Raw genomic sequence first — 17,741 nt, 5'->3', positions numbered from 1 at the left:
GCATGTATCGAAAAATCTGCCCCTTCGAGCAACAGTCTTAGCATTACCGGCAGGCTAGTGCGTGATGGTTGGATCAATAAAGTGAATAGGAGTGGACGCAGTTGTAAGAGTTTCTATACAAAGAATATTAAAATCCGTTGCGTCTGATTCGTCCGGTGCATGCGATGCGACGTTTATATATATCTGGCAGTGTAGCTCATGAGGATTAACTGATGACGTTTTGCATTTTTAGTACTGAAAAATGCGTTACGTTTAGCACGTACGACTCCTGCGGTTCGCCTCCATTGTGCGATCAGCATTAAGATGGACGATTTAGGAAATAACACAAGAGTTGCGTTTACTGTTGGCGTGCCGTTCCCTTATTTGTTGTAGGTGTGCGAGTTGTGCGGGTGACGGAACATGGGGTGCGTTGGACGCAGATGGACTCGGGGCTGACCCTGGAGGGCCTTGTGGACCCGTAGGCAGGGACTGGCGACGCCTTCTCCTCAGCGCAGGTGACAGGTTATACTTTACTTTCGCTTGGACTAATAGCTCTTTGAATATTTGTGATACGTTTACGTTGTCTTTCGCTGATGCTTCGACGAAACCATTCTCCCAATCGACGGTTACTACTGATTCTGTGGTGTGGAACTCCACCTGCAATAAAATAAAAATGTTGTAAGTTGTACTACACAAAAAAATTATTAGGGCGTGATTACATTAGGCCGCGATTACACCTGTAAGTTTTACTCACGTAAGTAGCTTACGTATTCAATGGACTACGAATTTAGGTAATGTGCATATAAGAGTGTTTACAAGTTAATTATGTAAGGTACTTACATGAGTAAAACATGAGTAAATCGTGGCGTTACAGTTAATACAGAGTCCAAACTATAAGTATAAAATAATATGAAATTGTATAAACTATGATTTATAACTTATATTATGGGTTATTTTTATTAACGTCATCTTTTTTATATCTGGATTAACTATGTAGACGCTTAGGTAAAATTTGAATAAACGTTGTACAAATTCAGCTTATTACATAATTCTGGGTTGCGTAGTACAAGATGACCTGTGACATTTAGCTAAATCAGAGATAAGTAAAAGCTCAAAACTTTTAGGTAATATCAAATGGCAACATTTCCTCTTCCTAATTCCATTCCTCGGCTATTTAAATTTCGGCCTGTGGCCAAAATAAGTGTGGCCTGTTATTAAATGTACCAAAACTAAGAATTAAATATTAACAGAACCAAACATTTCAATCTTCATAGTTTTTATTGGAAGCAATATTTAAGTATGTCCTTCCACAATCACTAACGATATTATAAAATACGAAAGTGTGTTTACTGGATACTCAGTTAATATCTTTGAGTGCTGGTAAACTAAAACTTTGACTGGCTTTAAGAACCTAAATCCACGCGAAGGAACTTGCGGGCATGAGCTAGTTTCATATAATTAAGGCCGCAGAATCTCGTACGTGGTACTCGCTTAATATCTTTGAGACCTGAGGAACTGGAACTTTGACTGGCTTTAATACCGGCACGTAAACCTAAGTTTATCTAGACTTCCAAGTAATTACCGATTTATCAGGCGTCCGTAAAGTTACGAGTATCAAGAGATCAGAGTATGAAGGTTTTGACAGTTGACTCACAGTGAAACACTTTGAAACTAGGTACGTTGCGGTCACTAGTTTATTTTCTAATGAAATGATAACGATATATTGTGGTTTATTATCTAAGAGTTATATAGCTAGCTTATGCCGACGACTTTGTCCGCGTGGATTTAGGTATTTAGAAATCCCGTGGGAACTTTTTGAGTTTGAACCTATGCCACTCTCCAGCTCTTTAACTAGGTATATCCATGCAAGTAAATTCGTTGCTCCGTTGTGGTGTGATTGAATGACAAATCAACAAACAAACATACTTTCGCGTTTATTATTTGGGTAGTTATTAAAGTTATGTTACCGCTACGTTTAGGATATTACCTATTGCTCATTTATTACATACTTCAAGTTGTATAATTTACGTCAAATTGTATTTGTGTGATAATAATAAATAATTAATGGGTTAAAATCTTTACAGTGACTATCTATACTTATTTAATCAGTGGAAATAACCGAAATTTAGCCGAGCGGTTAACAGCTGAGTGAGCCTTTTATCCGTTGCTGAATTATTTTAACCTTGTCACAGGGACAAATAAAACAGAGTAAGCAAGAATTGTGTAATTAGTAGCTACTTAAAATATAAACCGAGTCAAAACCTAGAAGTTCTGCTGTGATATAAATTACGTAAGATTTGTTAGGCATTATATGGTCACCCATCTATGTAATTATCGACTTTGGTCAATGCTGTTTAATTAGCACAGTCGGTTGGCACCATACTCAATCAATAATAATTGACATACCTACTTCGGTTACAGGAAGTACGGCGTACAAGGAACAGATTTAGACAGACACTCTATCTGTTACCTTTTCACGATGAACTATTGACAGAATTCGGTCTAGAGATAGCTTGCATCCTGTAGCTGGACGTAAGATACATTTTATCCCTTAAAAGCGTAGAGCATCCAGAGGATTTTAAAATCCTTAATCCATGCGGATGAAATCGTGGGAATCAGCTAGTATCTATTTATTGAGAGCACCATTATGTATTATTATCTACATTAGCTACATAAAATACGTTTGCATGGAGCATCGTAATATACAGTGCACGGATGCAGAGGTACAGAGCAGTGGACAGCCGGCGGATGTTTCAGCCTTCCTGATACTAACTATTCCCAACTTTTTATGCGCCACTCTGTGCAATGAAGTTATTCTGGTTGCGTTGAAAATAAACAAGCGCATTATTTGCATATCTCTTCTTGTAAATAGTACCTATCTACTAAGTAACACGTAACATAGGATGCAGAGAGTGCAGAACAGTGCACAACCGTCGGATGTTTCAGACTTCCTGTTATCTAACTGTTCCCAACTTTTAGCCCACACTGTGCAATCAGGTTATTCTATTGGCGTTGAAAATAAATAAGCGTGTTATTTCCATATCTTGTCTGTCTGTAAATGATATAAAACTTAACTTTTAAACATATTTCAACGCGGTTTTCACCAACATTTATAACATTTAATGAGGTTTGTATTTATTTTTGTATCTAACGAATTTTCTCCGCGTGATTTAAGTTATAGTCTCAAATATTATAATTATACACTCGGGGACATTGTAAGCTATTTTAATATCAGTGAAAGGATTTTTAAAATCGGTCGTTAGTTTCGGAGATTAATTAATCTCTTATCCAAACTTACAAACTGTTTATAATATAATATTATTGTAGACAGTTAGGTACACTTCCAGAAATATTTTGCATTGACGAAGTCATTAATTTTATTAATTTATCATTATCAACATGCAGATCTCATGCATATTGAATATTGATATATGTAAATTAAGATAATAATATTAATGTAAAACGAGTTTCCGCCAAACTGAACTCTCCGGAACGACTGATGCATAATTATGTAATAATTAAGTAAATAATATTTTTGCTTTTAAAAATAAAATTCAAATTAATAATAATGATAATAATATTTATTACCTAATTCAAAGTGCAATGAGACCTCTAACCCTGCAATGTTATACTAGAAGTACAGTAGTCATTTGGTGCTCAAAAAAGGGATTTACCTGGTGATAAAGTTTTCCGGCAATTTCGAAAATTAGTGATTTTATAGATCTCGATGTGCTCTTTACGAATTTTCATTTGGTTACCTCTATTTTTGGAGCTCGCACCGCCATCTTGCAAGAATGGTGCCCAAAAACAGTTTTTTGACCATAACTTTTTTCTTACTCATTATATGATGAAAATGGTTATGTAATAAATTAAGTAAGAGAAAATTTCCGACCATTCACTATGTATTTATGTATGTTGTCACTTTTTTTTGTAAATTCAATAGTTTTTACGAGCATCGCAAAGTCCACTCCAACACTCGTTTTGGCCACATAACTCATTTCCACACCACCATGAGGTGGCCCCGTTTTTTTTTTTTGTGTTAGGTATTCGTAGTCGGCGGTAATCACGTTCAATTTTGACTATCAGTACGGAATTTTAAAAAATCCATGGGAACTCTTTGTTTTTCCCAGACAAAATGTAGTCTGTATCCGTCCCCGGAATACAAGTTATCTTTGCCTACCTACCTTTCGTTAAAATCGGTTAGACGGATGGACCGTAAAAAGCGACTATACAGACAGACACAGACTTTATAATAATGAAGACTCGTATTTATAATATTAAGTATGGATAAGTATGGATTATGTTGATAGTTGGCATATTATTGCTTCATCGAACTTCGATAAGTAGGTACCTATAATAAAATACGTTGGTACTTTGACTGATCCTTTATTCTATTAGGTATTACATGTTCTAGTTAGTAGTTACACGTTAGACTCTAGGACTTAAGTATCGACTCCTAATTCTAGACATTTCTTTTGGTATGTCTGACATTGACAGATGACGTACATAGACTATAGACTACTTATAACATCTCCCTTTTTCATTTTTTTAAAAAGACATTAATATCTATCATCTATGAACATATCAGGACTAACCGAATGCGTGACAATTTTTTATAAAACTTACATATTGACAACTGACTTAATATTTACTTTAAACTTACAGACTGACAATGGTTTGACTTTTTTATAAAACTTAAAATCTACTTAAACGCTTATGATTAATTATTTTACATACAATCTTGAAATCTAACTGGGGCTTTGACCTGTCTACCACTTATTGTTCTCTTTATTCCCTCATCTTTACTTTCTTTAGACTCTTCCATTCTCATTTCCATCTTTGGACTGACATTCTTACTACTTACTGGACTTTCTCCTTTCTTTTCTTGACTTATATCCTTAGTTGGACTTGGAAAATGCGAAGATATGTGTTGACGATTTCTCCTGTATGTTGACCCGTCTGGAGCTTCAACTATAAATGATCGAGGTTGCTCACATTCTTTGACAATCTCTCCAGGTTGCCATTTTGATTCTGGTGACTTTTTAAACATAATTTTATCTCCTTTCTTGACATTAGGCAAAATTTTTGACTTTTTATCATAATAAAACTTTTGTTTATAATTATTCTGTTGTTTTATTTTCTTATATATCCTATGACTCATTGCTTTAGGTTCCAGATGTTTTATAACAGTAGGTATGAGCGTTCTGAGACGACGGGACATCAGTAACTCAGACGGAGACGGTAAGTTGTTTCTAGGTGTAGTTCTGTATTGCAATAAAGCAAGATATGGATCATCGCCTGACTCTGCACATTTAGTAAGTATGCGTTTTACAATTTTTACTCCAGACTCCACTAATCCATTAGAACGAGGCAGGTATGGACTAGATGTGGTATGAGTTATACTCCATGACGCTAAGAACTGTTTGAATTCCTGGGAATTATACGGGGGTCCATTATCCGAATTCAAAAATACAGGAATTCCGTGACGACTGAATATAGATTTCAGCGCATTAATCAGAGCTTTGGCTCCTGTTGAACTGACATTAGCAATTTCAATGTAATTTGAATAATAATCTTCAATGACAAGTATAGTTTGATTTTTAAATTTTAAATAATCTACTCCAACTTTTTCCCAAGGAAAAGAACAAATTTTGTGTGACATTAGAGGTTCTGGTGGATTGGCGTTCCTGTGTGACAAACATGTTTCACAATGTTCCACACACTGCTGTATATCATGTGACATCAATGGCCAATACACAACTCCTCTGGCGAAATTCTTTGACTTTTCAATGCCTTGATGACCACTGTGTATTATTTTTAAAATTTCTGACCTTAATTTTGTAGGTATTATAAGACTGTTACCTTTAAGTAATAAATTACCGACAGCATGTACTTCATGACGACAGTTCCAATAGGGTAGTACTAGTTTATTGACTTCTGACTTTCTATCAGGCCATCCTTCCTTATAGTATTTCTTAAGTAGCTGCAAACATTCATCATTTTCTGTAGCCTGGACTAGCCACTGAAGACGCTCTTCTGAAATAGGTAAGTTTTTTTACTAGCATGTTGACATGAACCATGACCTCTTCATCCAACTCATCTTCACTAGACTCGGGTAAAGCTGCACGTGATAATGAATCAGCAATGTACATTTTTGTGCCAGGTTTGTATTCAACCTTTAAGTCGTAGGACTGTATTCTCAGCATTAACCTCTGCAGACGTGTTGGGACTTCAGCTAAGGGCTTTCTGAATAAAGTAATTAAAGGACGGTGATCTGTTTCAACTGTGACTATTTTACCATAAAGATATTGATGAAATCGAATACATCCAAAGACAATGGCATACAGTTCTTTTTCAATCTGTGCCATGTTTTTCTGACTTGACGTTAATGTTTTAGACGCATAACAAATTGGATGTTCATCTTGAAGCAAGACTGCACCGACTGCTGACTGACTTGAATCAACTGACAAAACTACTGACTTTTTGACATTATAGTGTGACAAAACTGGTGCTTGACAAATAATATTTTTTAAACGTGTAAATGTAGCTTCATGACTCTCATTCCATGACCATTCACTTGACTTTTTTAATAACAGACGTAGAGGTTCAGTTTCCTCTGCCAAATTTTTTATAAATCCTCCCAGATAATTTAAAATTCCTAGAAATCTTTGTAGATCCTTGAGACAGACAGGAGACGGCATATCTTTGATAGCCCGGACTTTATCTGGGTCAGGGGACACTCCATTTTTTGAAAATATATGCCCTAAATATTTAACCTGTGTATGACCAAATTTACACTTACTTTTATTGAATTTCAGGTTGACTTCTTGAGCTTTCTTAAAGACTCTTTGTAAATTTTCATCATGTTCTTGACTATCCTTGCCGTAGACTAAAATATCATCAGCATACACCATGACTCCAGGTAGTACACCGAATGTTTCTGTCATAATTCGATGAAATATTTCAGGGGCACAGTTGATACCAAAAGGTAATCTTTTAAACCTGTAGCGGCCAAATGGGGTGTTGAACGTACACAACATTGAACTTTCTGTATCAAGACAAATAACCCAAAATCCACTGCTGGCATCCAGAGTAGAAAAATATGATGCTCCATGTAGCTTAGACCGCACAATATCAATAGTAGGTATTGGATAATGTGATCTACATATCGCTTCGTTCAAATTTCTTGGGTCAAGACAGACTCTAAGTTGACCATTTTTCTTTTCGACTAATAAAAGTGAACTCACCCATGACGTTGGCTCAGTAACCTTGGAGATGACATCCAGACTTTCCATGTGGTCCAATTCCTTCTTCAGTCTATCATGTAATGAGAATGGAATTTTCCGTGGTGGATCAATTTTGGGACGGACATCTTTATTGACAGTAATGTGACACTTACCAGGTAGACAGCCCAATCCATCGAATACAGATTTATACTTAGACAAAAGACTCTGTAAATTATAATTTTTATTGATATAGTATGATTTTGACTGAACATGACAATTATTCCCTTCATATGACTGTGACTGACAATTATTGTTGTTAACAAGACAGTTATTAAACTCTGACCTTTGACTTTGACTTGTGACTAAGTTTGACTCATAATTCTGACCTAGACTTTGACAATCATCTGACTTGACAATATTAAAGACTCTTTTAATAAGACCTAACTCTGAACATGTATTTTTACCAATGACAGTTGGAGACGACACATTTGCTATAATAAAATTAATTAATTTTGACTGAGGTTGACTATTTACATAATAGGTACATTCAAGCTTTTGTTGACCTAGTATTGGTATACTATTTCCACAATAAGATGTTACTTTGGCATGACAAGGTGAAAAATTTTCAATGACATTTAATGACTGAAACAAATTATATGACATGACATTAGCATCACTTCCAGTATCTAAAATACATTGTACATTTATATTATTAATTGAGAAATTGACACTCCAATCTGAATTTGTAGATAGACTTGAATTCAAATGTCCGACAAACAAATACTTTGAATCATTACCTTCATATGTATAATTTTCCTCTTGTTGTACATACTTTACTTGTTTAGACTTACACAATGCTGCATAATGACCTATAATAAGACACTTTCTACATTTTGCATTGCGAGCTGGACACTTAAATCGATGAATTTGACCACACCGAGTACATTTGTTCCTATTTTGAGACTGTGACCTTGTTCTTGACTGTGACGATGACTGTTTGACTGACTGACGTTGGAAGAAGACATTAGTAGACTCTTTGAATTCTGCTGCATGAGACTTGGCTGACACTATGCTTTTAGACAAATTTCTAGCCCGTTCTAAGGTTAAATTGTCTTCAAGTAAAAGTTTTTCCCTGACATGTTGATAATTTTCATGCATATTTGTTATGTAAATATCTTTAATCATCCTTTCTTGCAGACTTTCAAATTCACATGATTTACTTTTATTTATTAAGCGTGTTAAAAAATCTTCCAGACTCTCTTCTACTTTTTGTTTAGTAGTAAAAAATTTATAACACTCATAGGTTATGTTTCGTTTTGGAACAAAATATTCTTCAAATTTATCAATTAATGCACTATATGTGATTTTCTCGATGTCTAGACCGAAAGTGTTGAATATTTCCAAGCTGTCAGCGCCTATGAAGTGTAATAAGACTGCGACTTTTCTTTCATCAGATTCCTGGGAAATGCCACTTGCCTTTAGAAATATTGTGAACGTTTGGTGCCATTTTCTCCAGTTGACAGCCAGATTGCCTTCCAGGCTCATCGGCTTCAGGTTTCCTACGATGTTTAGCCTGTTTGAAGTCGCCACCTCAGGTCGCCCACCATGCGGCGTGTCTTTTTTAGTGTCGGGCATGGTTATATTTCGAAGTCACTTCGTGCTCCGCTTCTGGCACCATATAATAAAATACGTTGGTACTTTGACTGATCCTTTATTCTATTAGGTATTACATGTTCTAGTTAGTAGTTACACGTTAGACTCTAGGACTTAAGTATCGACTCCTAATTCTAGACATTTCTTTTGGTATGTCTGACATTGACAGATGACGTACATAGACTATAGACTACTTATAACAGTACCTATAGGTACCCATCGCTTTTGCAAAGCGGTTCAGGCTATGGTTTTAACCTGTCAGAAGGCCTCTACACGCTACTTCACTTTGTAGCGTTAGAAGATCAAAAGATATAAAGCGACAGGAATTGCTTCTTTGTACGATATTGAGTTTTCCGTAGCCAATATCACAATGAAGGAACTGCCAATATTTGAGACTTAAAAATATATTAAGCTCGATCGAGGAAATCAGGTTTGCTTAGCTGGCATATTATATTATACTTACTGATATATGTATTATATCTACTTATTTAATTACAACCGCGCGTCGCGGCTGGAGAGAATATCGTGCGGGGCGCTGCCGCGACGCGCAGTTCAGCTGCAGTTCAGTTCGAGTGCGTGGGCACCTTAAGTGCCATAACCCGCTTGCACGGTAGGAACTTACGTCGCGTGCTGCAGGCCGTTGTCGTTTTTTACGAAGTGGGTTATGGCACTATTTTAAAGCATTCATCTATTGTTAAGTAATAATGAAATATTTCAGATTTGGTTCAGACTGCAAACGAGAACTCTGATTGGCTTCCATATTTGTTACAATTTCAATTAAATAATAATAATAATAATAATAATTTTCTTTATTGAGGGTAAAAACCCAAAAAAGTATACAAAAAAATAAAGCTTAGTAAAATTAAGCTTAGCTCTATTTGAGTTTGAATATTGAAAAAACAAGCCTTACGGAAATGAAATTATTGCCAGGCCACGTACTATACGCTCTGTTTTGGTTTAAGAGAGGTGTCTTCGTCACTCGCTTCATACAAACGTAGTTCCAATTTCATTTGAATATTAAGCAACCAAAGTCCATGAAATTTTGCAGACATATTCTAGAAACTAATATCTATGTCTGTGGTTTTCCAGATTTCTGTTAAAATATTCGGTTTCAAAGTTACGCGGTCTTAAAAATTTACATACAAATCTTTGAGCCCCTGTAATTTTAAAACTACATATTTTTAGAAAAATCTAAAACACCACAGACACAGATATTAGTTTCTAGAATATGTCTGCAAAATTTCATGGACTTTGGTTGCTTAAGAGGGCTCTCTCCGTCACTCGCTTCTACTCGCTTCATACAATTGTAGTTCCAATTTCATTTGAATATTAAGCAACCAAAGTCCATGAAATTTTGCAGACATATTCTAGAAACTAATATCTATGTCTGTGGTTTTCCAGATTTCTGTTAAAATATTCGGTTTCAAAGTTACGCGGTCTTAAAAATTTACATACAAATCTTTGAGCCCCTGTATTATTACATTTGATACACAGATATTAGTTTCTAGAATATGTCTGCAAAATTTCATGGACTTTGGTTGCTTAATATTCAAATGAAATTGGAACTACGATTGTATGAAACGAGTGGAAGCAAGTGACGGAGAGAGTCCTGTTAATATTCAAATGAAATTGGAACTACGATTGTATAGAGCGAGTGACGGAGAGATCCCTGTTAAGCTGCAGAGACAGGAAATGATCACGTCTGACGTCGCCGAACGCCTCGAGATATGGTTTGTATCAACGCTTTCGTAGACATTAAACATACCTACCTACTCGTAGCTCCGAACGTCGGTTTTTCCCGCTTTTGCCGGAAATTTAATATAATCACAGAGAAATTCAAATATTATAGTACTTTTTTATATTTTAAGCTGACGTCAAAACAAAAGTGGCGATTTTAATTCGTGTAGGTAATTTAAAAAGATAAATTTTTCATTCAAGATCGATGTAGGAAAATAAATACAAACAGCCGTGAATCAGAGGGTATTGTTATCTAGTTTTAACACAGTTAATTGCTCATCTTCATACATTATAACGATAACTTGGCCTTCGTTAAGTTTCTATCAATTTTTAATATTGGTTGTAAGTTATAACCAATATTACAATGTTGTGTAACAACTTTATTTATTAGTTAATAATTAATTAAGTTAGTTAATTATTATTATTATAGTTTAATTCCAATGGTTTCTATGTAATATACAAACTATGCGCCATGGCATATGAGCATGAACATTGTGTTCTAAAATTGTCGCGTAGGTTACGGCGGCAGGAAATGGCAATGTCCGATATGTCTGCGACACTTGGACGCCGTCGGCGACACCTAGAGGTATAAAGTCGCACACTATAGACACGTTTATTGATCCTCATTTTGTTTAAAAAAGCACACTATGATCTAAACTCAAAACTGCGATGCAATCTGATGACGATTCGCAAAGCGTATCCGCACTGCGCGATTTTGCGCCGCAAAGCGTCTTGGTGCTTGAATGAGTAAACGATGCAAATCACGTAGCGAAAAAAAGCAGACTTTGGCGAAGCTTCGAACAAACTGGCAGTTTTTAATGATAATAATAATATAATAATATAACGTTGCATCTTGAGTACTTATGAGTTTTGGCCCTCGAGTGGGTTGAGGAGGTGAGTTGGTATCGAATACTAGCTTATGTCCGCGACTTGTCCGCATAGACTACACATATTTTAAACACCTATTTTGCCCCTTTAAAGGTCAATTTTCAAAAATCCTTTCTTAACGAAGGCCTACGTCATAATTTTTAATTTATATTATTTTAAAATATCAGTAATTTTGAAGGCAAAGTTCAGCCCGATCAGTCTAGAAGTTTTATCTGTGCGTTGATCACACAGATCAAGCTACAATAAATTATATTGTGCGTTATAGATCACTCAGTCAGTCAGTCACCTTTTTTTATATTTTTAGATAAAGTATTCTGGCAGATGACGACAGACAAGACAAAATTATTATTTGTATATGTATTATTATTGTGTATGTGTGTTACAGCAAAAAGTCTGGAGAAACAAAAAGTCGTTAATGTGTTTCGGTACTGCTATATTTTTGCCGCTACAAGAAGCCAGAAATTCAATTTATTCACGGAACTAAGCAAAATGCAACACTGGATATATCCGGCTAGCAAAATAGAATGGATAATAAAGAGATAATATTGATGTTCAGTTTGGTTCTGGGTTTTCAATGAAGATAGACGATAACTTCACGGATAGGTGCTTACTAAATAATAAGTACTTACTTATTCCGTTTTTTAGTTAACTATTTTTTTTTTCTTTATCTTGAGGCAAAATTATACTTTAGATGTTTATAACTAGCTTACGCCCGGCGTGCGTAGCTATGCGATCGGAGTGATGTGGTGTGTGGCGTGGCGTGTATTGTACGTCGATTGTACTATATTATTATGTCAGAAACCTCACGCAAGTGCCAACAAAGTTTACCGGATGAAATATGCGAAAACGTATGTATGTAAACGTGTGTATGTATGTATGTGATCGCATTTTTTCTCATTATTATATAGGAAGATGACTATATTTTATAGTCTACAAAAACTTATTCCCCATAACTCGAAGGTTTGTAAAAATGGTTTTCTTTACAATGATTTCTAAGAACGTTTTCATAGTTTCATTTTGCTTTGTAGCTGTTTTTAGATCAAATGGAAAATATTATCTTGTAGTTCCATTAAAAACTTAATGAAGATTCCTTAAGATATGCGTTACTTGACATTTCTTTTGTGCTCATAACAAAAGAACGGAGAAACACAATTTGAAAGTGTAGAAACAGGAGTTTAGTAATGTAAGAATGGGACTTTTAAACCGATTTCAAAACAAGGAGGAGGACGTGAACGTTCACGCCACGCAAGCGGTATGCCATGTCTCTTGCAGTTCCATACATTACAACGCAATGGTACGCGCTACGTCTACGCTTACGCAACGCTTACGCAGCCTGTGTGAACGAGCTCTTATATGATAACTTTTTACTGGATCGGGAAAGTTCGCGAGATAGTCCCAGAAAATTTTCTCTTTCATTAATTGGCATTTGGCGCTCTTATTTTGACAATTTATCTCAACGATATAAAATATCAATGTGCTTTCCTAGCGAAGAGAATATAATCTATAAAGGCAAAATTCTAACCATGTCTAACTTGATAAAATACAAAATAAATATTTCTGTTACCTATCCGATTTAAAATTCCTCCACCGATTTTCCGATAAGCTTTCGAACAAAGATTTCAATTTAAAAGTTGACCCGAAGGACGTGACATGAATTTAGTTGGATCAGAGATCAGAGGTTAATCTGACCTGAGGGACGCGACCCAGACTTCAGATATATACCTATGTTTTTGGGGTTCCGTACCTCAAAAGGAAAAATGAACCCTTATAGGATCACTCTGTTGTCTGTCTATCTGTCCGTCCTTCCGTTCGTCGTGTCTGTCAAGAAAACCTATAGAGTACTTCCCGTGACCTAGAATCACGAAATTTGGTAGATCCGTCCGTCCGTCGTGTCTGTCAAGAAAACCTATAGGGTACTTCCCGTTGACCTAGAATCACGAAGTTTGGGTGGGTCTTTTAGCACAAGTAAAGGAATAAATCCGAAAACCGTGAATTTGTGGTTACATCACCGAAAAAAAAAATTAAGATGTGTTTCAATTTTCAAAGTAAAATAACTGTACCAAATAAGGTAATCATATGAAAGGATTTACCTGTATATTCTAAAACAGTTTTTTTTTTTAATTTTCATGCATAATAGTTTTTGATTTATCGTGCAAAATTTCAGAAAAATACCCGAGTACGGAACCCTCAATGCGCGAGTCTGACTCGCACTTGGCCGGTTTTTTTTTAAATTTATAGGCTAGCGCTTGGCTACAGTCAGACCTGCTGGCAAGTGATGATACAGCTTAAGTAAGATAGAGCGTGCTTGCCTAGAAGATGCCTATTCACTCTTGAATTGAAGCATAAACTCTTAATAATTTTGTAACCTAAAGGCTATTCGAGTGTCAGTTGTATGTAGTACTTATTTTATGATATATATCGCTGCAGGCTTATCGTTTAATGTAAAAATCGTGTATAATATAACTTATCTTTGATTTTGGTGCATGTGTCTCAATTTCGCTTAGGCACCTTTGGGTGTCGTAATAAACATGACACATTTTGGCCCTTTCTGTTGAAAAAATAATATTAATAATAACTTAACCTTAACCTAATAATATTAATAGAATATATCTAACTAATAATGTTGTCTGTATTCGGCAGAACGTCAGTGTGAATGATTTCATTATGTTTTGTGATATTTTCGCATCTCAATTCTAATTTCATTTGAACACAAAGCTCGGTTTTATTTAGCGAGAATATTTCGTAGGAAGAAGGAACGTAACTTTTGATACGAGTAAAGTAACTCAACTTACCTGTAGAAAGCTTTTATTAACTAACCTTATGATGAATTAGTGCTTTTAAATTTTTGTTATTATCATTTTTAGTATTTTTGTATTTAAATGTTTCGATAGTTGTTTTAAATGTTAAAATTTTGATCGTATTGGTAGGTAAGTTTAGTCACGTAGCATTAACACTAAATTAAAACTAAAATTACCTAATATTTTCCTCTTAATTTTCAAAATTGGCTCCCAATTATTGAATGCCCTTGAATTTGGAACCATTGGTTCATTTTTATCATATTAACTATACAGCACATATATCATCATAAAATAGCCACTTATTTCTAAAGTAACGTCAACTAATCAATAACATTTTAAACGTAGTACTCCGTAAGTTATACCTACTAACCTGTCTCTCCCCTGACTCTGCCAAATCTACTTTATTGCCAACAACGACTATGGGAACCGCCGTACTCCCCTTCGTTTCGTGAATTTGATCCCTCAGCGCCCGAGCTTCTGCAAAGCTTTCCGAGTCTGTGATGTCATAGACTAGTATAAAGGCATCTGCAGACTGCATCGAAAGCGCTCGCATCGCTGGAAACTCATATGCCCCTGAAGTATCCAATATATCCAGTGTTAACCTCACTCCCGCTACATTGAAGTCGCCATGGTGCATCTCTTCGATGGTCCTCTTGTATTTGGTTGAGAAAGTTCCGTATAAGAACTGTGATATGAGCGAGGATTTGCCAACTTTTGCTGCCCCCATCACAACGATTTTGTGCCGCACTGCATTGTTGGCTAGGTTTCCACTGCTGGACGTGACTGGGTGTTCGACTCTTTCAGTTCTGTGGACAAAAAAATGTTCTTACTAGCTAGGCTGATTTATTTCACGTCATGCATGGTCAAAATATTATACATTTGTGCTCCAACGAAACACGGTGAACCCACATGTCGTCTTGAACGTTAATTTTAACTATAATTGCTATCAATACTTATAACTCTTGACCTTGACTAATGAGAATCCATTAGATAGCCCACATTAAAATTTATTCATCGTCACAACTAAGCCCATTTTCAAAAGGTCATCTTTATTAGAGAAGTCCATGTTATACTATATTAGCACTTAGGCAGGAGGCTTTACAAACTGAGGTCGAAAAATCTGTTCCAATCCCCAGTTCCATTACCAACATGGCTTTTTGTAATCCACGATAAAAATAACTGAAATCTCATCTTACTATTTACTTAAAGGTCTCTGAGCTACGGAATTTTAAGTTGTAAGTCCGCCACCCAAGTACTTGAATGTTGCAATTATCTTTTGTACAAATAGGTCTGGAAATCGTCTCACTATCTGTGGTGAAAAAGAAAAAGCGACGCAGCACTGTCCTATTCATTTGTCCAATCCTAAACAATTTTTTGACCTCAATACCCATGTCAGGTTATCACGTGGTTATAAAAACTGGAAATCGACGTCTTAATTTCGACAAGAATACTATTTATGATAATATAAATGCTTGAGATTCAAACGATAGACGATTAAATCATAAAAATATATAGTAAAAGTAAAATAGAGTAAAATATTCTTTATTGTACACCAAGATAAAATTATAAATATATGAAATTATAACAAAATGGATTCCTGTGCAAAAGGCGGCCTTATCGCTAAAATAGCGATCTCTTCCAGGCAACCTTAGGGTGAGGAGATAATAAAAATTAAATTAAATAGTATTAGTAGATATGGGAAATATTAACTTATAACGATTCTGTCTGACCCTCGATAATTCGTTATAATATAAATCTAATTTCATGTCCCTATTAAACGTTAACGTGGGTTGTGATACGTGGGGCGAATATAAATCATGCAAATTAGCCCCAGTATTTAGGGGACGTTTCGCAAAAATACACAAATTATCTCATTTGTGTATTTTTACCAGCACAAATTGCTATACAAAACAAACACTACGGCCGAACTGCTTTACACTCAACAGTGTTGTTTTTGCACCAGTTCACCCAAAAATTAGACCATTATAAAAGTAGTAGAGGAATTATTCACTTTTTCAAGTGATATAATTAATTAATATTATAATTAATTAAATAATAACTTTATATCGTATACTAGATGATGCCCGCGACTTCACCCGCAGGATTTCGGTTTTTAAATTTCGTGGGAGCTCTTTGTTTGTTCAAGTAAAAGTAGCCTAAGCCCGTCTTCATGTAAGCTAACACTGTACCAAAAATTAAAATCGGTTAAACTGTATAGCCGTGAAAAGTTAGCAGACAGACAGACAGACACTTTCGCATTCATAATATTAGTATTGAAGTATGGATTTATATGGATAGTGGTAGGTACTAGATAATACGTGCGACTTCGTCCGTGTGGATTAGTTTTTTTTTTAAATCCCGTGAGAACTCTTATAAAAAGTAAATTATATGCATAATGCTCGTCTTTGATGTTTGGATACAGAAATGCAAGCTAAGTATATCTGAGTTGAGTGATCCAAGAGAGGGGGAAGTTTTTGTAGGCGAATATGTAGTTGTATCTTGACAACTTCTGTTATCTTAATTTAGGACTTCGTGTAAACATTAAGTAAGTACTTAATATATTTTGAGTGAGCAGAAACTGTCAAGGCTATTAGCATTTGGAGTTAGGGTGGCATAGTAATAAATCTTAATAAAACACTTTTACCGTAGACAGTAGAGAAAGAACGATTCACTTTTACAGGGGATTACCATTGTAAATCGCAAAGCCGTATCCCGCGGCAGATTTAGCGTTTCAGTACATTGCGCGTAGGAGTTTACTAGAAGTTGTAATAGGTACTGTGTTCAGCTCAACTTTATTCATGGTAATGTCAATGCCATTAATCTTCGATTATTTACTCTTTACTTTCTATTATTTTCAGTCACGAAACGCTAAAATGATTGCTTAGATTGACTTGAAAAGTAAGATTATAAGTTATTAGAATCAAATGATAAACTGTATTGCCTTAATCATTGTTGCTGAAATATTTAACCAACGGTCAAAAGGTTTTACCTCAGATAGGAGTCCTCATAATGAGAAGGGTGTGATGTATCTTTTATGAAATAAATATTAAGTTCTTTCTATCGTTAACCGTGATAACTACCCGAACCGGATCATGTTGCTTAATTAACAACCAAGGCCAGCGAAATAACCACCTTAACTGTAATCGCACGCACAGTTTCCTCGAAAGAAAAATTAGCTTTACGCCCATAATATTCATGTAGGTTAATGTAAGACTACGAATAGCCGTCAATAAAAACTTACGGTATAGTACGGTACAAATAATGTGAGTTAGACTTTTTATCCGACTGCGGTGAAGTCCAAAAGGAGGGTTATGTTTTTGAACTGTATATATCCGCTCGTAACTACTCAACCGATTTTGATAAATGATACGCCATTAGATTCGTCTTGATGGCGCGAGTGTCACTGGGTACTTTCACAAAATTCTTGGAAAATCAAAATTTCAGCTTTCTATAGGTCCAA

The 17,741-nt window shown here is 35.4% G+C and overlaps 1 protein-coding gene across 1 annotated transcript in view; it reads right to left on the bottom strand.

Annotated features, from left to right (window-relative positions):
• Window positions 1–215: 215 nt before the first annotated feature.
• Window positions 216–17,741, bottom strand: part of LOC123881218 (ras-related protein Rap-2b) — a 41,506-nt gene continuing 23,980 nt past the window's right edge. Inside the window, exons 2-3 of the mRNA XM_045929913.1 lie at window positions 14,652–15,087; window positions 216–636 (exon numbers count right to left, since the gene is read on the bottom strand). Coding sequence (XP_045785869.1) covers window positions 313–636; window positions 14,652–15,087 — 760 coding nt within the window. The 3' untranslated portion in view covers window positions 216–312. The remainder of the gene's footprint in view (window positions 637–14,651; window positions 15,088–17,741) is intronic.

Source organism: Maniola jurtina, chromosome 3 (genome assembly GCF_905333055.1).
Source record: "Maniola jurtina chromosome 3, ilManJurt1.1, whole genome shotgun sequence".
Lineage (NCBI taxonomy): Eukaryota > Metazoa > Arthropoda > Insecta > Lepidoptera > Nymphalidae > Maniola > Maniola jurtina.
Note: the sequence above shows the minus strand (reverse complement) of the source record. Positions and strands in the feature narration are given on the sequence as shown.